The sequence below is a fragment of the Mustela nivalis genome, assembly GCF_964662115.1.
Source record: "Mustela nivalis genome assembly, chromosome: 1".
Classification (NCBI taxonomy): Eukaryota; Metazoa; Chordata; class Mammalia; order Carnivora; family Mustelidae; genus Mustela; species Mustela nivalis.
The window spans coordinates 212860864-212883371 of NC_139020.1; the positions used below are offsets into that span (position 1 = coordinate 212860864).

General features: G+C 60.8%; 1 protein-coding gene across 19 annotated transcripts in view; it reads right to left on the reverse strand.

The window, feature by feature from the left end:
• The window catches only part of KDM4B (lysine demethylase 4B), a gene marked incomplete at its 3' end in the record, with an annotated part of 132663 nt that overhangs the window by 25928 nt on the left and 84227 nt on the right, over positions 1-22508 (reverse strand). For 18 of the 19 annotated variants that reach the window (XM_082734990.1, XM_082734993.1, XM_082734989.1 and 15 more), the window contains 2 exons: positions 20189-20326; positions 4454-4650 (listed from right to left, as the gene is read on the reverse strand). In XM_082734990.1, coding sequence (XP_082591116.1) covers positions 4454-4650; positions 20189-20326 — 335 coding nt within the window. Of the gene's footprint in view, positions 1-4449; positions 4651-20188; positions 20327-22508 lie in introns of those variants that run through there. The other variant, XM_082734995.1, reaches the window with a different exon arrangement.

Here is a 22508-nt window from a genome sequence, read left to right on the forward strand (position 1 = left end):
CATCTTCTGCTGGAGATGGGGCGGCGGGAACGCTGAGCCCTGCTGGGCCTCACAGTTGGCCTCCAGTCCCCTCTGGTCCGCCGCCCTGGAGGCGCCCAGGCCTTTCCAGAGTCCCCGGCCCGAGCCAGCCTGCTCCCTCATCTGCGCACCCTCGGATCCGAGCTTCCGCTCTGTGCTGCAAAGGTGGGGCTCCACTTGACCCCCACCTCCTGTCCAAGTCTGCAGACACGGCTCAGCCGTCGCCGTCCCTCTGCTGTTCTGGGTCACTCCTGCGTGGTCGTCATGGTGGGGTTTCAGGAGCAGCTGGAGAAAACCACACACTTGACCCTCCAGGCTTGACTGCGGCCACGGCCATAAGTTCCTGTGAACCAAAGGCTGGGACTGAGTCCAAACAGCCACGCTCGTTTTCAGTGTGGAAGCAGGTGTCCTTGGACCTCGGGCGGCAGGAGAGGCAGCATGGGGGGCTCCTCTTGGACCCCTGCCCAGGCCGCAGGCTCCGGGTGGGCCCCTAGCCTGGTCACCACCGGGGCCCAGAGCACCCAAGGTGGCAGCGCTCACAGGACCGGCCGCTGCCCAGGGAGCGTCCGCAGGGAGCTGCTGGGGCTGCCAAGGCCCCGGGGCCAGCCCAGCCGCTGCATCCAATGAACCAGTACCCAAGGCCCTTCTCCCCACCCAGCCCTGCCGGCTCCACGGGACGCACTGCCCTTTCCCCGCAGAGACAAGCAGCTGAGCGGTGAGGCAAAGGTTTCACCTTCGGAAAAAAAATTTCATGGTCATGCGTGCTCTCGGCGGAACAATGGACACATTCGGCGGGCCACCATGGGTGGGCAGGCCCCGGCGACACAGGGCTTACTCCTCAGAGACCAGGAGGTACGTCTGTGGGGAAGGGCTCGGGAGCAGGGCCGGGGGGCCCCTGGCAGGAGCAGGCCCAGACACGTGATGACCTCTAGCCTAGCTCAGGGTGTCAGGCACAGCGAGGAGAGGGGAGACAGGACGCCTGTGGGTCAGCAGGCACCGGAGGGGTAGGAGGCAGGACCCGGGCTCCCTGTTTCCACTGCGACAAGAGGGCGGTGTGGAGAGCGGCCGGGGGGGCAGGTGGGGGTCAAGGTCAGCAGGAGCTGGGAGAGGCCGCAGAGGGACGCAGACCGGAGGGTCCCTGCGAGGGAGCGCACCCCTCCCCCGCCACCTTGCGGTCTGCAGACGGCTGGGCCCGGCCAGCACGGGGCAGCTCGGGCGTACTGTGGGGCTGGTGTGCGGCTGGCAGGTCGCATACCGGCTGGAACGGGCGGTCGAGGCGGGGTGTTTCTCAAAGCCCTCGTGCGAAGGGACAGGAGCTGGGAAGAAAAGCCCGTGTGCATCTGGAAAAGGGCTGCTTGTTCCGAACAGGGGGAGAAGAGCACGGAGATGTGCACCAGACCCCACAGAGGCCTGAGCTGCCCAGGCACGGTCTGCCAGGTACTCGGGACCCAAGAAGCCGCACACCAAGAAGCGGGAAGTTCACAGCTTTGTGGCCTTTGTCATGGGGCGGGCTCAGTTCACGCGACCAGATTTTGGTGCGGAAGATTCATCCGCAGGTGGGCAACAAGGGTACAGATCACGCCTCCTGGAGAGGCCAACTCCTGACTTCTGCCTGAGGCTACGTTGCGGGGGGAGCACTGTCGGAAGACTGAACCTTTTGCGGGGCGGGGACCTGGCTGAGCCGGTCTGAGCAAGGACCAAGGAGAAGCTGCAGGTCCCAGAGAAGGAGAAGGGGCCGCAGGGGGACTGGAGGTTTGGAGGAGAGCAGCAGGCAGGTGAGAAGGCCACCCCAACGCCATGGCCTTGGGCAGGGAGGTCACACGGTGTCTGGGGACAGCTGCGGGTGTCACAACTAGGGGTGCTCCTGGCACTGAACGGGTGGGGGTCAGGGGTGCTCCTTCACCTCCCGCAGAGCCCCGAGTGTGGCCTCCCAGAGATGACCTGGCCCTGGAGTCCCCAGGGCTAAGGGGAAAGACCTGGTCTGGGGACAGACCCAGCATCATCACTCACCCCCGGCCCGAGCCAAGGACGCTCACGGGGAGCCGCCCCTCCCTGAAAACGAGCCTTCAGAGGCTCCGGGGAGCTGGCACAGCTGGTCAGGGCGGGGGGCCATTTGGCCCGGAGAATCACATGGGATTTGGAAGAGTCACCGAGCGCAGGCTGAGGGGCAAGGGCAGGTGTCCAGCTTGGATTTTTCTGAGAAAGACCCCCCACCCCTAACTTTAAAGAAAAAGAAGGCAAATAGCCATATTTTACATACTAAAGACTTTCCATGCTATCCCTGGGAAGAAGGCTGATTTGTAGTCCGGTCCCCCTGGCTGGCTACTACAGCTCCTCCTGTCAGAGAGATGAAGATGGAACACTCCAGAAAGCAAGAGTGTCTGACAAGGGGGCTGCGGCAGCGAGGGGACGGCCGAAGCGGAGAGGGTAGAAGGCGCTTCCTCTGGCAGAGAAGGTCCTGGGCCGGCCGGCTGGGGTCCCCTTGTCCTCTGGGCAGGCTCTTCAGACCACCTCCAATGCCGTCCGTTTCTGGTGTATGATGCCTGTTTACTGGTCACCTGCTCCACGGACCGACTCGGCGTGAGCCACAATCAACTTGCCGTCATGCAAATGTGCATCTGGCCTGGGAGTGAGCCTTGCACTAGCTGGCTCTCTCGCCCTGCTGAAGGCTGGTCTCGCCCAGCAGCTGCTCTCCGCAAGGAGCACGGGGAGCAGAAAATCAAAAAATCAAAAGGACGGATAACCACAGAAAGCAGGAGAGAAGAGACTCACCTCCACAAGAGCTGTCAGGAGCGGCTGGAAAGCATTCAGGAACATTCTCGGAGACAGGGGCCCCGGGGGTGGGGAAATCGTGTGGGGAGGCTGAGACTGGCCAAGATTCGCAGATTCGCAGACACAGGGTAGCAAGAACAGCTCCGTCGGGGGCAGGCTCTGGGCCGTCACGGCCCCCCAGGCAGGACGGTATTTTCCAGAAATGGGTCCGAGGACATTTGTCCCTGTAGGGTGTGGGAGTGCCAGCAACTGGGCTCCCCGAAGGAGGGCTCTGTCCCAGCCTCCTGAGACACCGTCCACAGCCAGCGGGGACAAGACGAGGCCGCAAGTGAGGGCGTGGCTGCAGGAGGGAAAGCTCTCCCCAGGCTCACACCCACCTGCTGCCTGATCCCACGGCGCCCGCAGGCTAAGGACAGCGACGTTGCTTTTGAAAGGTTCACAAAGTGACAAGAACGAGCATACTCGGTGGCAGGGGAAGAGGATATGAAACTGCACTTTCAGCGTCTGTGAATGAAGTTTTACAGGGACAGCCACGCGCACTGGTTTATGTCCACAGCAGCTTTCACGCTGTCGAGCAGCTGTGAGCCATCAGGACCCACACCACAAGGTTCCAGCTCACGGCCGGGGGCCTCAGGAGGATGTGCAGAATGTTCTTTGGGCACCAGGAGGGAATCCAGCAGAACGGTGTTGTGAGCCTCAGACCCGGAGAGCCCGGGCGTTCCCGCAAAAAGCCAGTGGACTGATGTTCTGGGTCCCAGGGCACCACTGGGCACTGCTGCCGGCTGTTTCTCCTTCCTGGCACAAAGCTGATTTCCTCCTCAGCCCAGAACTGTCCCCCACAGCCTTGGTGACATGCCAAGAGGGTGCTGTCGCTTTGCCCTCTCCTCCCCGACCCAATGCCAGGCACGCGGCCCAGCAACCTGCAACCCACCACACCGGCAATGAGGGCGGGAGCCAGGAGGGGTCCACGCTGCAGAGAGGGGCCCTCCGAGCCACGACGGCGGTGTCAAGGACGTCCCTGGGGGACAAGACTCTGCACTCACTGCCATAATCGCAAACCGAAGAGCCGGATATTGGAAGCGCCAAATGAGCATCCCCAGCGCAAAAGGACAGGGGTGCGGCCACCACATGGGCTCCAGCATGAGACCTGCCATCGCTCGGAGCCAAGAAAGGAAGGACCTGAGCGTCCCACCACGCTGAAACAGGGCTCCTGTGCCCGGGACTGTCACAAGATGACGGGGACCACCTGCATCCTCCCAGAGAGGAAACCGTGTGGCCCAAGGGCCAAAGGGCTGGCCACCCAGGAGTCGGTGATGTCAGAATGGGAAGGGACCCGAGTCCCTGACAACACAGACACCACCTGCTCCCAGGCCCACAGACCATGTTCCAGGAAGTCGGGATCCGAGAAACACATTTGTAAGAGAGACAGAAGAGGAAGAGAGAGAGGAAGGGGAGAGAAAGGAGGAAGAAGGGGCGGGGGGAGGAAGGGAAGAGGAGGGGAGGACGGGAAGGAGTGGGGAGGGCAGGGAGGAAGAGGGAGGTGGGGCACAGCCCGCAGCCACCAGCCAGGGGGAGCGTGGGAGTGGCTGGGGCAGCGGTCACTTACGGTCACCACCAGAGCCAGGGGCATGGAAGCAGCGGCCCAGTCTCCTGGCTAACTCACCTGCGCAGGAGCTTGGCCTTGAGCGAGGCCCGGGAGGCGCTCCAGGTGCTCAGCTCTGGGCTGCTCAGGGCCGTGGGCCGGGTGTGGTCGAGCACGGTCAGGTCCTTGCCTTGCTTCCACAGCTCGTAGCGCTCCGGCTGCAGGATGCGCACGAACACGTCCATGGAGATCTTGACCATGTCCTTCCGGCACGTGCACTGCAGGGGGGGCGGGGGTGCAGGGAACATCTGCTAAGCCCATGACCAGTGAGCCCGACAGAGGCCGGTTGAGTCCCACCCTGGCCTCTTCCCTTACTAGAACTTCTACCTCCAGACCGTGGAGACCCAAGTCGAAGCCGTGCCCTCTGGTGGGAGCCTCCGGGCCACCCCCGTGGGGTCACAGCTCCGGCCCGGCATACAGCCTGGGGAAATGATGGCAGACCCTTTGCGGGGGACTCGGGGGTCGTCAGGCAGAGGGACGCAGCTCGGGAGCCCAAGGCCAGGAGGGGTCTGACCTCCAGCGGCCTGTGTCGGCTCTAACCGAAATCTGCCATCTGCCCGACACACGTACCCCTGAGGAGGTCAAAATGCGCGCAGACCGCTTCTTAACCGCAGTCATTTCAAGGGTCAGGAAGGGGGGAGCAGCCAGTCCCCAAAGGCTGAGAGCAAAAAAGGAAACGAGTGATTTCGAGAAGGTGCGGGGCACCCAAGGGCGCACACCCGCCTGCTCGCGGATGCTGCCTCACAGGTTCGGGGAGAGGAAGCCCGGACCCACAGTGCACCGAGGGGACCTGGAGCGAGGCTGTCTCGGACCGCAGGGTCCTCTGCGTCTGGGCGCTTTGAGCACGGGGCAAACGAGCACGGCGAGAACAGACCGAAATGGGGCCCCTCTTGTCCCCACTCTGCTGTCTAGGCCCGTCCCTCTTGTGCCCTGAACAGCTCCCGCAGGCCCACACGTCCTGGAGCCCCTCCTCCAGGCCATTGCACCTCGGCGGCCCCCAACGCCGGGCACCTTGCAGGAGGCACACAGGTGTCCCAGGGACCCTGGAGGCACCTCTGGAAGTCGTGGGTCAGAAAAGCCAGCTAAAGATTCCAGAAGCTGGGCTCCAGTCGGGAAGCCAGCGCTCCATCAGCAGGAAGAACTCAGGCAGCCCTGGTCCCCTGACCTACCCGCGGACGACACCGGGGCCTGGAAAATCATCCCGCTGCAGAAAGGGAGAGAAACTGCGGGGAAGCTCGTCTGGCGCGGAACGGGCATAAAGGGCCCGGCAGTGAGTACTTTTAGCTTTGTGAGCGGCCCGGTCTCAGCACAACCTCCCAGCTCCGCGGCTGGGGCTCAGAATCCCCACAGACAATACGGGAGCAAATAGTGTACCAGTAAAACTAATGCACAAAAACAGATGAAGGGTCCGATTCTGCCCAGGGCCTGTTTGCAGACTGGTCTAGACTCTGGAGGATTAAAGCACTTGGAAGCAGGTGGCCTCAGGGACCCCAGGAGGTTGTCTTGGCCCCGGGGTGCCCTCCTACCTTTGCCTAAAATGCACAAAGTCCTTGCCTCCTTATGGGGACACGTATCCCCAGGACATGCTGTCCTGTGAGTGCTGCCCAGAGGCCTCCCAGCAGTGACCCTTCAGGGACAGGCCTGGGGACACCTGAGCTGAGGTCCCCGCAGCTCCAACCTTGAACGCTGGCCTGTTCAGAACATTCTCAGGCCCTCTTTCTGCCTCCCTGTCAAATAAACAGACTTAGAAGAAGCCCATTTCCAAAACCATAGCTTAAAACATGTTTCCATTTTAAGCACGCGTCTCACTCTCCTTTACAACTGTGTCGCTGTCACTGTCACTTTCTTAATGGAAACAGCAAGAAGGAAAAGATGTAACCACGCCAGCAACTGTGCTCCCTGCCCTGACAGGCCTTTCCACGTCTGCCCCATCTGCCCCGGAAAGGGGGACCATGGAGGACCCCCGTGTGAGGTGGGCACGGCAGGGCTGTGGGAGGGGCTCTGAGAAGTGTCCTGAGTAATGTCCCGCAGCCGCAGCTCCCACCCCCACTCCCGGGCTACCCACCCCGCGGGAGCTGGAGAGGGAGCTCGGGCTTGGAGACCACGATAACCTGACCACGCCACCGAGCAGGAGGGAATATTTATGGACAAGTGATTCCCAGCAAACGCAATTCATTTAATGAAAACTTGCGCAGGAGAGAAAGGCTGGCGGGGTAATTTGGCTTCGGAGTGGCGGGAGCACAGATGGTGCCCGGGTTTCAGCTTCCTGGCCCGGCCGTGGCCTCCCCAGAGTCCCCATTGACAGCGGCTTAAGGGATTTGTATGAAGTGGCTGTGCAATTGCTTTTCCTTGAGTAATTAAAAAAAGCACCTGTGTGCACTCTGATGCGGGGGGCGCGTGGATGTGCTCATCGGAGCACTGTAGGGAGGCCTGGAACCTGGCCCGAGCCCTGCTGGCCGGCGGGGACAGAGCCGCCGGGCGGAGCCACACTCCCGGTCCACAGGCTCTGGCTGTGGTGGGGCTGCGGTCCGGGGGGAGGATTCTGGAGCAGCCCCGGCACCCAGGGAGCAAGCAGTGGGTCCGGGGGACGGGAGCGACAGCTGCTGGAGTTCGGGACACGGCGGAGCAGCTGAGCTGGGGTGAGGGGACGGCAGGTGCCATGGACCTATTGGCTCTGTCTACTGCCAGCTGGTGGGGTTAGGGTGCTGAGGCCGACAGAAAGACGGAGCCTCTCCTCCCGGGCCCAAGCAGACCCCCCAATAGCCCAGCCCTCAGCACCAGCTCCCCTGTGACCGGGGACATCACAGGCTGCTGTCTCTTGGCGGCTGGCTGGGCCAGCGTGAGGAGGCTCCAAGCTGCGGGGGGCTGGCGCGGAAGGGGGCTCAGAGCAGGCGGCGGGAGGGGCTCACAGCAGGCTCCTCAGGATGGCCAGCAGGTCAGCAGGTCGCACTATTTGTTTTCATTCCCCTGTCACACCAAGCCTGCGGAGACAGGCGTTTTCAAGGCTCTGCTGGAGTCACTCGAGCTGACAGTTTCTGCCGCTCTCGCACCAGCTCCCCAAGTTCACAGCCATCCCCCACCCCCGTCAGCGCCCGCCGCACTCACGGAGTACTCTCAAAGGGGGCTGGCTGTGTCCTTAGTTTCTGATGAGAAATGGGCACAAACGTGGGGGAGGAGGTCAGGGGGCCCCCGAGCCGCCCCCAGGGCACACAGACCCCAGCTGCCAGAACCGCGTGCGGGGTTCCGCTCTGAGCGAGGCTCAGTCACGACGGCGCCAAGTGGCACCTGTCCTGCCCCCATCAGCCAAGGCGGGGCGGCTGGTGGTCCCACTAGTGCCGGGCAGGGCCGTGTGGGAACAGAGGAGGAAGTAAAGGCGAGAGGCAGGGAGCGGGTTGCGGGGAGGGGAGGCGGGGAGGGCTGCACTGTCAGGAGGGGACACCCCTCCCCCCAGCCTGCCTCCCACCCTCAGCACGGGCCCCTTCCCCACAGCTCTCGGCCCTCACCGCTGGTTCCGGACTCACCCGTCTGTGGACATGGCCCAGCCCCTGCGGCCCCTCGCCAGTTCCCCGGTACCATCGGCCGCCAGCAGCGAAGCAGCATAGTTGGGGCCGGGTATAGGAGGCTACCGCCCTCCCCTCTTGTGAGCAGAAACTGCTTCCTGGACAATGCTTCTGTCCAGTGGGGCCGATGGCCCTGCAAAGTACACCTCAAAGATCCCTTGACAGGTGGCCCCAGGAGCTGTCCACGCCAATTTCCTTAGTTGGCACATTGCGTTCAGGGGTGCACCCCTCAATTCAGGCAAAACCTGTGCTGTCGGAGGGACAGCAGAGAGGGAAGCAACGCCCCCCCACAGCTGCCCACCAGCCCGGCGAGGCCCCCAGCTGCCAGCCCGGTTGGAGTGGGAGGCGCGGCCGCTGGCCTTCCTGTCACTGAGGCAAGCGTCTCCTCCCAGTGACCTCACCCGAGGAAGGGGTAAGCCCGGACAGAGCCGGCCTCCCCTTCGGTACCAACGAGACCACACACGCCCAGGAGGAACCATAAGCAGGCTGTTTGACGGCCATGGGCAGATCCGCACCACGGCGCCGAGCGCTGCTGCTAACCCTCGGTCCTGGACACTGGGGAAATGACAGAAATGTCCTGGGGACAGACCTGCGACCTCAGGAAATAGAACACGCACGCTCACAAGGACAGACCTGCGACCTCAGGAAATAGAACACGCACGCTCACAAGTACAGTCAGGCCCCGTCGTGAACAAGAATCTTTAGGAAAAGGCCAAGCCCCTTCATCAGACACCAACTGTGGGGCCAAACCATTTTTGTGCCACTTACTTTCCTAAATCTCTTTATTGGGCAGGTGCGTCCCTTTAAGTGAAAGATGGCCACGTGACAGAAAGCGGGCCAAACGCAGCCCGCCGCCCCTCTGTAAATAAGGTTTTATTGGCACGTGGCCACAGCCACTGCAGTGCCGGTGCTGCCACAGCTGCCAGAGCGGTTCCACAGACCGCGCGTGGCCTGCACACTCACGAACGTTCACAGAAAGTTTGGTGAGCCTTGGTCAGAGGAGCAGAATGATTTCCACAGGGTGGCCTGAGGCCTAAGGACCTCGGCGGGGTGCGTGCCACAGGCCGACCCCGCTGAACGGTATGAGCCCCTGCAAATGTGCTGGGGATTGGGCTGTGGCCCCCCACGTCCCCAGGTCAAGCCCTAACCCCTGATGTGCCTACACTTGAAGATGGGACTGTCGGGAGGTAGAGACACTTAAACCAAGTCCTCTCCCCGCTCCTGCAAGGACATGGCGGGCCGGCAGCCGTCCGCAACCCGCCAGGGGGCTCTCACCAGAGCCCAGTCCCCCTGGCACCCACGTCTCAGATGTCCAGCCCTGGAACCGTGGAGGGCTATGCCCTCCTGTTTACAAGCCACCCAGTTCCTTTGCTGCAGCAGCCTGAGCTGCCGGGGACAGGTACCCTTGTGCATACCCCGCACTGTCCTCTTCTTGATTGAGCACGGCAGGCTGCACACCCCACCTCCAGCCACTTCCAGAATCCAGCTCTCACCAAGGGCCAGGAAGCACAGAGGCCGGACCCGAGGCCAGCTCTCCCCCATACCTGCAGCCCGAGCTGGCCATTCTCCACGGAAAGGTGCTTCCTGGAGCCCAAAAGGACCTCAGAAGGCCTGGGCCACCTGCCCTTTACCAGGCTGGGACCGACGCCCAGCCTCAAAGAGTACCCAGGGCTGGACAGGACCAACCCCATGCTCTCAGGGGGCTTCGGGTCCCCTCCTAGCGGAGACGCCGGCTCCTAGCCCTCAGCCACTGATCGTCCTCTCCTTGCTCGGAACCGCCTGGTGTTTCTGGTTTTACGAAATCAGGTAGTCACACACGGAGGAGCGCAAGCAGAGGTCTCTGAAATGACACCTATGGAGTGACGGGGTCAGGCCCCGGGGCAGCCGGTTTACTCGGAAGCCCTGCACCTGCGCCTCCAGCAGAAGAGGAAAGGAACACAGCCCTGCGTGGTGCGGGGTGTGCCCTCCACCGCGGGGTGGGTGTGCGGGCGGCGGCCTCTTCTGTCAGTCTCAGGATGCTACACCCGCAAGGGGTTACACTCTGTCCACAGCCGAGGAATACGTCCCGGGGGGTCCCAGGCGCGGCTTCCCTGACCGATGGCCCGCACAGCGGATCCCCACGCTCTCTGGCCTGGAGGGTGTGCAGGCGGAAAGGGCCCGTGACTTCCTAAGCGTGCGGGTGAGTAAAAAGAAAGGGACTGAGATCAGACTGGGCCCCTATAAAGCCACACAAAACCAGAGCAAAAGGGTCTCAGGCTTGGAGCTCCAAGAGGGTCCCCTCTCCCACGTGTCTACTATTTTCCTGTGCTCTCGGCTGGCGGGGCTGAATGGAGGCGGCGTCGTTCACGCTGGTCCTGCCCTGCAGCGGCCCTCCCCTTGGTGGCATCAGGGGACAAGAGACCCACGCAGCCCTCCCCTGCCCCCTCCGGCACGCTCTCCTCGTCCTGCCGCTCATGTCCTGCTGCCTTTGACCGGACAGGCAGCTGGGGGAGGGCCGGCAGCAGGACGCCTCCTCGCCCACCCAGGAACTCGCTCACCAGGGGCCCTGAGGACTCCGATGGCAACAGGCCAAGAGGAGAGGGAAGGGGAGGGCGGGGAGAGGAGAGAGAGCGGGGGCAGGAGCCCAGCCGGGCCCCCCCAACACCGAGCCTCCTGTCACACCTGCCCAGGCCTCTGTGGCCCCCGGTGGCTCACTCCTGTCACAGAACTGCACCAGAGGCCGGGGATCTTGAGAGCGCCAGCCAGAGGCTCAACGAGAAGCACTCATGTCACTTCCAGATGACAAATGACAAGAGCTACGACCGTGGAGTTGAGGGGCGCTGGGCCTAATCTGAGTGCCGACCTGGGAGCAGAGAGCCTGTCACCGCAGATCGGAAGACTGACGTATCAAACAGCCCGACATGCGTGCATGTGTCTCCCAGGACCTGCCGCTCAGACCGAGGAGAATGAGAAAACAGGATAGCGCAGAGGTTTGCCTCTGGTTATCAAGCACAGGGGCCCCAAGCAGAGACAAATAGGTTCCTTCTTTCCCAAGCATGAAAAAGTAGAAACTGGGATGTCGTCAGGCTCGAAGCGGCTGGCTCAGGGCCCCCCGGGGCAGAGGGCAGGCTCAGAGGGCGCACGGAGCCGGACCAGCACGTGGGCTCCCAGCACTCAGGATACCTGGCAGCGGGGACTCCCAGACCACCAACACGAGACCTGACTTCCACAAGGGCCCCCCCGCAAGACGAAGACCGAAGGCTGCCGCTTGACTCCACCTCTCCCTCCCTAGGCTTTAAAGCAAAAAAAAAAACCAGGGGCGCCTGGGTGACTCAGAGGGTTAAGCCTCTGCCTTCAGCTCAGGTCATGATCTCAGGGTCCTGGGATCGAGCATCGGGCTCTCTGCTCAGCAGGGAGGGAGCCTGCTTCCCCTGCTCTCTCTGCCTGCCTCTCTGCCTACTTGTGATCTCTATCAAAAAAATAAATAAAATCTTAAAAAAAAAAAAAAGCAAAAAAACCCAAACCAAACAAAAAAACTCAACCTTTTCATAGCAATCAGTATTAACGCCCAATACATCTTGGAGGATCTCCTTTACTAGCATCCCATGGCCCTCACTGTGCAAAGCACTGCTCACGGGATGTTCCAACCACACGGGAGGGCCGACTCGGGTCCGAGTCAGCAGGGGGCAGGCGGCAACAGATCCATGGATCCTCTGAGATTGGGCGCCCCATGAGCCCCCCTGCTCCCCATTACCGCCCAGGACTCATTCAGCCACCGAGCACACTGGCGTCTGTCCCGCGGATCTGGGGTCTCCTCCGCAAGCATTTTTGCTAAATGCAAAGAAAGCTTCAACGCACAGGCTCAGAAACGCGCCCCCCGCATTTTTCTCGGGAGGCTGGCGCCAAGCCTTGCCTACGGGGACAGGGACGGGAGGGGATGTGGGAAGTCACTACGATAAACCTTTCTAGGGGAAGGGGAGCAGCCTCATGCTGTCGAGGATTTTAAATGAGATCACGCAGGCAAAGCTCCCAGCCAGCGGCTGGCAGACCAGTCAGCGTCGGCGCATTTCCGATCATACAACAAGACCGCTGCCTCCTAATTCTCCAGCCCCTCCCCGCCCGGCTCGTCCAGCAGGAGACAGGAAGGCAACAGAAGGGTTTCTCTGCGTCTGATTGGAAGGTCTGGCGCTTTGTTCTCAACTTCTGAAGAATTACCCTTTCCCAGCCATCACAAGCCCCCACAAAATGACCAAAAACATATAAAACAGGGCACTCTTGTAAAGCAAGATAAAAAACACTGAAAGCCAGACCTTCCTTGAACACCATGCAGCAAAAAGAGAGCCCTCCCAGGCACTGAGCTCCCCAGCTAAGCCCGCCACTCACACCTCCGCAACCTGGCCTACCGGACCTTGAGGCCACCGTGGCTCCTCGGCTTCGGGAGCCCTGGCCCAGCTGGGGGCAGCACCCCCCTCTGCCTCCAAGCCTGGACGGCGCTCTGTGGGCTGGACTTCAAACAAGACCTCTCAAGGCTGCTTCCGGGGGCTATGCACCATCAGGCTCGGGGTGGGGGGGGTCCACGGGCAGCAAACACACATCTTCCACAGAGCTTGACCTCCCCCAGCTGACACGTGGGACCCAAATGCCTCCAATTTCCAGAACCTGGTGGACCCCGCTGGAGTATGAGAGCTCCCGTCTTGCTAGCAGCTGCTCCCCAGATGCAGGGAGACCCCAAGGCACACACAGACGGAGCTCAGAAGAGACTTCCAGGGTCTACCAGCACTTCATGGAGTACAACCCTGGGAGGACCAGAGGGAGTGCAGGGGCCCCTCCAGAGGACCTGCTGCTCCCCCTGCCTGTATCTCCTTCTAGAATGTTCTCCACAAACCAACAAACACAGATGGCCTTTTCCTGTCAGACAGATGATGGCCCACAACCACTGTTTACACCCTGCCTTTTCTCCAGGACACCTTTTTGGGGAATGCCCCACCTGAGAACTCAAGGAGCCATTCACCCTTTTTCGTGGCTGAATAGTATTCCAACATCCAGCTGGTTCATCGCATGTGTAGGCTCAGATTGTTTTCAATCTTCTACATGCCCAAGGATCCTCTATACCCTAAAATTAATACCATTATGGCTTGAGCGAACCCCTAACTTCGCCTCCCTCAGCTGACTCTGCTAACAGCCACAACCCCCATGTTTCTGGAGAACAAGAGGCTCCTGTTCTTTTTGTTCAGCTCTCTTTACCCCCTGCCATGGGTGCCAGGCCACGCTCTTTAAAATGTGGATTGTGATTTTTCACAAAACCACTCAGCCTTCCCCCCTGTGTCTTCCCAGCCACGAGAACTGTCAGGGCTCACCTGCAGGAACGGACACCACAGACGATGCCCAGTGTCGGTCACCGACCACCCTAGCACAGCACGGCCGTTTGGCAGAGGCAATAACTAGAGTCAGGCTACCCTGGGGAGAGCACAAAGCCAGCAGACGCCCCAGTCCCCCAAGCACCCTGCTGAGGACAAGACAACTCCATTCTGCTGGAAATCGGGCAGGGACGGCCCTGGCAGGGGCATGGAGTGAAGGTTCATGGTGCTGCACACACTCCACCCGCATCTATCGGGCACGCACTCAGACCTCTGAGGGGCCCCAGGCCAAGATACCCTGCTCTGGGTCCCACTCCCAACGAGCATTCCCAACCGGCCGCTTGTGCTCTGATCTGTGCTGGGACACAGAGGGCATGGACACCCTGAAGGCCAATACCGGTCACAGGGAAGGTGGACACGTCACGGCAGGACCCACAGCCATCTGAACCCCAGACAGCCCCTGCAGGGAGCTCCAACAGTGGAGCAGCCACTGCAGAGCGACAGGTCCAAAGCCGCATGCCACCCTCCGCCTGGCAGCACCAGAGCAGACGTCCGGCATGGCCAGCGACCAACGGGCCTCTTCCCAGAACAATCAGACCAGCAGGCACTTGGGCCCACAAAGCGTTAAACACCCCCGACGGGGGCAGAAACCCAGCCGAGGAGCCCACATGCACTCGTGATGGCTCACAGACACCACGGCCCCCCATTTCTGCGGTAATTACCAGCGCTGCAGCGAGAGACAGAACAAACCAGTTCATTAGGAAATCCACTGGAAGCTCTCAGAAGCGCTTCATAAACAAAACGATTAGGCGCACGGCTCCCAGGGCTCCCCTCAGCCCTTGACTGCGGGCTGCCCCCACCACCTCCCCCCTGCAGATCCCACAGCCAGCCAGGCGGCCAAGGTCCCTGGCCTGGGACCCAGCCCGATGCAGCCCCCAGGAGGCCCGGGCTCCAGCATCACCCTCCTCCCCTTTCTCCATGAAGGAAGCCTCCTCCATGTGTCGCTGTCCTCTCTGGGGCCCACCAGGACGGCCCGGATGGTCCTGCCCGTCTGCAGCCCGGGCCCTCCCACCTCCCGTTCCGCACAGACGGCAATGGCGAGCGCGATAATATGAAGCAGGCTCTAGGTGCTCGGTGCCAGGCGCCTACACGAGCACTCCCACGACTCTCACAAAGGCCAGAGAGGAGGACACCACATGCAGTGGAATCCACGGGAAGGCCGACAGCCTGGGGGCCCTCGGGAGCTACTGTGTGGCTGTGATGGCCCGCAGGCAAGGCTAAGGACAGAGCCACAGGAAGGAGTGAGGGGCAAACACACTTCACACAGCAATCTGCCGCGAGCCCCAAGCACCTGGCTGCTGAGCGCGTAAATCCCAAGCCCGGCGAGGCGGGGGCAGGTGCACGGCCGGACCTCCAGCCTGGCTGGGCTGCGGCTCCCTGCCTGCTGCCACCTCCACCTGGGCTCCTGGGTCATTGCTTCCCAAAACAGAAGGCACACGATCTGAACACTTCGGTTCCCATTTTACAGGAACAAAGGCCTCACCCGGTATGCTGGGCATCTGGGGGGCCAAGAGCCCTCTCCCCTCTTCCACACTTGGCAGAAGGCCCCTCCCTGCCAGATGCCTCTGGGGTCGGGGGGTGGTGGTGGTAAGTTCCCAGGAAAGCAAAGATCTCGGCAGGCGGCGGCCCAGACAGCCGGCAGAAAATCAGTTAAGTGCACCCGGGCTCCTGGCCCAGCAAATGGGGCTTTAATTCTCTTTCGCTCTGTTTAATCCGCAGTCAACTTCTGCACCTGCCTTGTGGAGGAGCCTGAGATGTCGGCACCACTAGATGAGGAAAAGAGCCCCTGGTCTGGCTTTGCCCAGCGCCACCCACCACGGAAGCAGCCGGGATTGTGCAGAGCTAATCCAACGCAGCGTGCAGCCTTGTAGGGCAACTTCAAGTTCACACCAAGAAAGGGTGGTGCGCGCACGTTTCCTTTCTCTGGCGCATCCCTCTGATCTCCCTGACTGTAATCCCACCACAAAGACCACCTGTGTGAGCACAGGAACTTCTGTTCTCGGAAATGGAGCATAGGCCTCAGGAAGCAACTCCCACCACCCCAGTCTAGCCCTGGACCCCCCACCAGGAGGCGGCCGCCAGCCTGGACAGACAGCCCCGGGTGGGACTGGGGCGGGTATGCTCCAGAACCGTCGATGGGCTCCTGCCTCCCAGCGGGATGAGGGAAACAAGTAGGGTGTGAACGTTCTGGGCCCCTGCCACCATGACCTTGGCAGTTACTTGACCTCTCCTGCCCTCCCGAGGTCACAAAGTTCAGGGTCACCTGGCAGCAGGGAGAGGGAGGGAGGGAGAGACACAGGAAAGGAGAGGGGTGGAGCGGAGAAAAGCCGGTGCTTAAAACGAAGCAGCAGCAGCAAGTGACCTGGGGCTGGGCTGGCCCCACACCTGCTCTGCACCATGCCCTGTAGCTTCCTAGGGTCCCTGGGCCCCCGCACCCCACCCCACCCCTCACCCTCTCCCTGTGGGCCCAGCTCACTCCTGGTGCTTCCGAGGCACACAGCAGGTGCTCCGCAGCACTTGGGTGACTGAGTCTGCATGTGACCTGGAGCAACCCTTGCTCCCCACGTGGCGGGGGAGAACCAAAGCCGGGCTGGAGAGACCCGGTTTGGGCCTGCTGGCTCATTTGGTTTTTCATTCCTGTTTCTAAAACAAACCAAAAAAACCACCCTACCATGGGCAACAGCAACCAGAACCTTCTACCTCGAAGGGGCTGCAGGGCATTCACGGAGGAAGCCCCCAGCAGGAAGGGCAAGGATGATCACTTCTCCCTCCCCTGAAAAGCTACACTTGCTCGTAAGAAAAAAAAAGTTGCATAAAGAAGACAGAAACGTATTGAGACCATAAGTTTGTAAGGAACCCAACTGCACCCCACAGAGCTAACATCCACCGTCTGGGCACCCCCCGACCCTGCACACGTGTGGAGTGGGGTTACATGTATGTCACTCAAACTGCGGGGCTCCCCTCCCCTGCTGTGGGGTGGAGCCGGCAGGAAGTCCCCCCCACCATGTCCCTGTAATCACTGCCCCTCCCAGGAGTCCCAGCCTTGACCCTTGGGCACTTGCGTCTCCGCTCCCCCCATCCCCCAGCTGGCTTCTCCCTAATTATGTAAAACCCTGGGGGCGATCTCCCGCCATCCATCCCTGCTCCAGATGGAGGCCCAGGGCTGGCCCAGGAGACCGACATCGGGAAGCAAGGGTTTTCATCTGCTGCTGTGCCCCGGTGACGGGGCTGTGGGATCCAGAAACTGTGGCAGGAGTCAGGGACAAAGAAAGAGGCAGCGTCTTCCTGCTCGTCCCACCTCAGTGCAGGCCTGGGAGGGCCCGGGCAGCGGCGTGCTTCTCTTGCACACTGACGGCTCACTAAGGTTAATGCCAGCGAAGCGGCTCGGAAAGGAGAACCACGGAAAAGAGCAACCACCAGAATACACGTCAGCTCAGCTCGGCCGTGAAACCAGGGCGGCTCAGCCCTGCGCTGGCGGCAGGGGGCAGGGGGTGCTAGGGAAGCCCAGGCCAGAGAGCAGACCCTGGGTGCTAAGCCAGGGCTAGCGCCCGAGCCTGCCCGTGCCATCGGTGCCCCAGGTCAGCGGCAGCCCACTTGCCCTGCCACGACAAAAACACAAGTGTGTTCAGCTCTGCAGGCCAGGCGGTCTCTGGAACAGGTACCCAAGGCCGCTGCTGCAGGAAAATGCAGACAAAGACACTTTGTCAATGAACAGGTATGGCCGTGTGCCAATAAAACTTTATTTATGAACAAGAACCCCGAGTTTCATTTTAAGTGACATGTTGCATGTTCTTCTTGGGATTTTTTTTTGCACAGCTCTTTAAAAATATAAAAATAAGGGGCGCCTGGGTGGCTCAGTGGTTAAGCCGCTGCCTTCGGCTCGGGTCATGATCTCAGGGTCCTGGGATCGAGTCCCGCATCGGGCTCTCTGCTCGGCGGGGAGCCTGCTTCCTCCTCTCTCTCTCTGCCTGCCTCTCTGCCTGCTTGTGATCTCTGTCTGTCAAATAAATAAATAAAATTTTTATAAAAAAAAATCATTCTCGGGACGCCTGGGTGGCTCAGTTGGTTAAGCAGCTGCCTTCGGCTCAGGTCATGATCCCAGCGTCCTGGGATCGAGTCCCACATCGGGCTCCTTGCTCAGCAGGGAGCCTGCTTCTCCCTCTGCCTCTGCCTGCCTCTCTGTCTGCCTGTGCTCGCTTTCTCCCTCTCTCTCTGATAAATAAATAAAATCTTTAAAAAAAAAAAAAATCATTCTCAGGTTGTGGACCACACGAAGACAGCCTGCCGAACGTGGCCGGTGGGCCCCCATCTGCTGACCCTGCTCTAGAAGGACAAAGAACACGAACACCTGAAACTTGGAGGCTGGCCAAGTGCAAGAATTTGGCAAATGGGCCAGCCCAGAGGGAGTGTGACTGAAAAAGGGGCAAGGGGCACAGCGGAGCCTGAAGAGCCTGAAGACGGTGAAGAGCCAAGCTGAAAGTCTCTAAGATCTGCAAAGTGGTTGGGGCGCCTGGGTGGCTCAGTCGGTTACGCATGTGCCTTCGGCTCAGGTCATGATCCTGGGGTCCTGGGATCGAGTCCCATGTCAGGCGCCTGCTTCATCCCCTGACCCTCCCCCATGCTGGTACTCTCTCAAATAAACAAATGTAAAAAATAAATTTAAAAACCTGGAAAGCAGAAACACTCTCCCTGGGTCCTGAGGAAGGTGCGCGGAGGAACCGGCCCCGGCACAGAAGGGGGTGGGCAGCGGGGGCCGGCAGAGAGAAGCCCTTGCTCAGGTGAAGCATCCTGGGATCCTCTCCGACCCCAGTGGCCATTCCCTAACACACGGCCAAGGACCCAGCAGGTCCCTGAGAATTCCCTAACCCGAACCATCTCCCCACCCCTCCCAGGCCTGCCTCGGACACGCCTCAGCTGTCATCCGCGAGGCCAGGCCCCTTCACTGCGTGTCCGGCCTGGACGGCTTATGAGGCAGCACTGCTAGCGAGAGGCAGAAATCGTCGCCCTGGTCCCACCACCGAAAAGCCTGCGGGCCGCCCTCCAGGACTACACGGATGGACGCCCCATGGCCAACGGTCACTCCCGCTGAATCCCGTGCCTTCCTGCCCCGGGGGTCGGGGCGGCTGGGGTGGCTCTGCGAGGTAGCCCGGCACGGGGCCTGGCCACCGGCCCAGACCCGGCTGGCGCGGAGCACTGCATGCCACTCGCGCAGTAATTTCACGCTACGCCGCCCGGCGATGTAAGCGCGGAGGCCCAATCTAAGGCAGCACTTCCCAAATGTCACTTGTTTGTGAACACATGGCTGAACCCCAAATTGCTTTTACTATCTGGGCAGTCCCTGCCGGCCCCAGTGCAGTTCCGGCGCCGACGGCACCTCCAGGACAGGTCTGCGATCCTGTCCAGAGCTTACAACTCAATCGCAGCTCCCACCCTCGGCACGCACACGGGCCCCGTGGAATTCTCTGCGCGCTGTCTCACCGTCCCCAGTGCCCCCACGGTCACGTGAACAAAACCACACACTCTGGGACAGCCCATCGTTCCTTCAGGTCCAAAGAAAAAGTTCTGGTATTCCTGCCCCTTCTCTTTCAGCGAAGCCTGGCGTCTCTGCCAAAGACGGCCCCCCCGGGAGAACCACCCCAGCACTCCCACCCCTGAGTGCCCCTCCAGTCTGTCCTGCAAAGCCCGGTTCCTGTTCTGAACTGTGCTGACACAGCGTAGCTGGAGAACTGGGTAGTTAGAAACATAAAAGGTGAGCCCCTCCGTCCAGACCTGCGCTGCCCACCAGCAGCAGGACACAAGCCAACTGCGCGAGCTTCAGTCCCGTCTCCACGCTCGAAATGTGAAAACAAACAAGAGACGCTCACTTTAATGACGTATTTGGTTTAACCCGAACTATGCAAACACATTGGCTACATAACCCGCACGAACCACTTATCTGTGGCGATATTTCACGTCCTTGGTGACGCACCGAGCCTTAGACGTGGCATGTGTTACACCCACAGCTCAAGGCCACGACCCCACACGTGGCCAGCGGCCTCCATGATGATCCCTATGGGGGTCACCACTGCTGGGTCTTGCAAGAAATCCTCCGACTGCCCTGGTCCAGTGCACTGACTTGGAACTGGCCAAGCGATTCCTCGGAGGAACCCCAGGCTCCAACTTGGGAGGCTGGCAGGAAGCACCCCGCTTTCACATCACGCTGGCCCAGCTGGAGGGAGAACTCCTGTTCCACGTGCCCCAGCACCAGAGAGATACCCGTAACTGGACCTATCTGCAGTAGAGAGAGGCCCATGGGCCGAAACCCTGGGCCAAAGCCTGAGCCAGTCTGACAGGAGGAGCGCATCACCTTCTGGGAAGGCTGTGACAGGGGCCCAGGGCCACAGTGGCAGTCCTGGGAGGAAGGCCCTTGGTGCAAGCCTGTTCCCACCGACAGCCCCTTCTTGCTGCCTCAAAGCGAGGCCCTCCTTTTCCCAGGAAAAGAACCAGAGGAGTCCTCTTGTCCGCCAGTGATCGCCATAAACAAACCAGACACCAGGAAGCCCTCGGGCCCAGAGAGCAGGGTCTGGTGGGGAAGGTTGGTCCCTGGCTGCAGGTCGCAGGCTCTATGCCTCCTCCCGGCTCGTTCTGGCTGAGGAACATCCTGGGGATGAGTTCACTGAGGATCCCAGAATCAGATGCTGGTGGAGAGACCAGGCCCCCCGCCAAGTCTAAGCAGAGGCCACGCAGGCCCGGGACCCAGGGGCGGGCTGGCAGTGGCCGACCCCCATCGGGACCCTTCCCGCGGTTCTGCCGGAGCTCACCTGAGTGGCCACCTTGCCATAATCGATCCACCGCAGAGTGGCGAAATTGGTAGATTCTGCACAGTTGAAGCCGTGATTGAATCCGGCGTGGTAGCCGTAGGGAAACGTGATCATGAACTCCCCGGCCTCCTGTGTGATCTGGGGAGGAAAAGGCCAACAGGTGAGCAGGGCCAGTAGGCAAGGGGCGAGGCCCAGAGTTAGGAGCGGAGGCTACCGTGTGGCTCCCCCACTGAGGTCACAGAGGCCGGAGAAACAGTGTGTCAGCAGGACACAATGTCAAGGTGGGGAGCTCTGCTACGTGAGCTGATGGTTCCAGAGCTGTTCAAGATGGTTTCAGAGCTGTCCCGATCCAGTCTCTGAAACAAGACCCCAAACCAAGGAGCTCGGCGTGAGTGACGGGGGAGAAGGCCCACAAGGACCCCAGAGGGAAGTGTCTATAACCTTCGCCCCAAGGCCTGGAGGAAAAGGTGGCGACCCCCCTGGGTCCCTCCTCCCCCTTCCCCCCCCCCCGGGTGGCACTGTGCCCATCACTCCAGAAGACACTGGATCCAAAAAAGGGATGACAATTAATGGTGGTCCCTGTCCCAGAACACAAGAGGTGAGGCCGGAGGTCCGATCCACAGACGCGGAAACCGCGGCTGCTGGCATGGGAGTGACACGAAGTCCTTGTTTTCTGGGGCTGGGAGTAACCAGTGCCCCGCAGAGGAACAGACCACCGCGGGCAGCCCCCCACCCAGCAATCCCCCCGCCGTGAGACGGGCCTCTGTCCCTGAGGAGTCTGTTTCTTGGGTTTCATCGAACGGCTTCGTACAAACTGTGGTCTTGTGTCTGCCTCTGTCCCTTGGTGCGACTTCCAGGTCCTCTGTCCCTTCTGGTTCCTAAAGGGAACCCCATCGTGCGGGTGTGCTGCTGAGTACTTCCCCATCCTCCTGCCGACAGACCGCCGCTGTTTCCGGAGTGGGGCTGTGGTGAGTGTTGGAGAACGCGGTGGGGCCAGTCTCCCCGCAGACACGCATGCCTGCACTCGTGCGGGGCCTCCTGGCGGTGGCACGTCTGGGTTTCCGAGAACCTGCCCGGTAGTTTTCCGTGGAGGCTCCCCATGCAGCCTCCACCCCGGTCGCGGTGGGGAGTCCCCATCAACTTTCCTCCTGGCCAGTGTTCAGGGGGCGGGTGGGGTCCCTCTGGGTGGGCTCTGGTATCTCCTCGTGGTCTCAACCGCCCTTCTCTGAGCCTACAGGTGCCTAAAACGTCCTCTGGCCAAGTGTCTCCTCTCGCCCCACTTAATCAAGTTGCTCGTCTTTCTGGCGTAGCTTCGTACGACTTCTCAGGCTCGCTAATCTGTATTTATTTCTCCAGAGAGATGAGCAGAAGCGGCTGGATGCACTGACGTAACCAACAAGAAGTCAGACCCTGCGGGGGTGGGGGGTGGGAGACGTCCCAAAGCCAACCACGGAGTCAAAAATCAATCAAAACTGACACAGCCTGGAGGAAAGCCAGTCCTTAAGAACACGAAGATATTTTTCTTTTCAAGTAATGAATTGCACCAATCAAAGGAAGTCAGTGTGCATTAAGTTATATTTTTAAATTCCTGTCCAAGTGACAGGCGTGGCGGGGGGAGAAGCCCACGCATGGCAGGAGATGGTGAGTGGGGGGAGGGGAGAGAACACTCAGTGTCCCCGAGGCCCCAGCAACGCCCCCCCCCCCCAATGCCGCCCTGGGCCCAGCAAGGATTCTCTGGGCCGGCTCCCGCCGCAGGGTTGTGTGAAATGAGTGGCTAATACAATTAAAATGTAGGGATTTATTTTTTTCTTTGAAAACATAATTACGGATTTTCTTATCCTTTCTGAGCTGACCTTGGAGAGCATCATCTCGCACTCCCGCCAAGCCGGCTTGCCTGCTCCCCTCCCCACGCAGGGCACAGGCATGAGCAGGGAGCCCTGTGGGCAGGAGAGCGCTGCGGGGGTCCCCGCGGGGCCCTCCTTCTCCTGGCCGGTCGCTCCCTAAACCAAGGCCTAGAAGCAAAGTGCTCAGGAAGGCCGGCAAGATTCGGTCACAAAACCGACACCATGGTGGCTTCATCTCAAGCCCCGGTGTCTTGTCCTCTGTGTCACCGCCACCAACACGAACCCCACTAGCAATCAGAAGGCACTTGGGACGACGGCTCGGCCATGCAGCCAAGTCAGAAGCAGTGCAGGGACGGACAGCAGGACACACCAGTCATGGAGGAAAAGCCTGCGCGCGGCTGCTTCCCTGAGCTCCAGCAGGATAAATGAGGAAGTCCGTAGCAGATTACGGAAATACACACTTTTAATTATTAAAA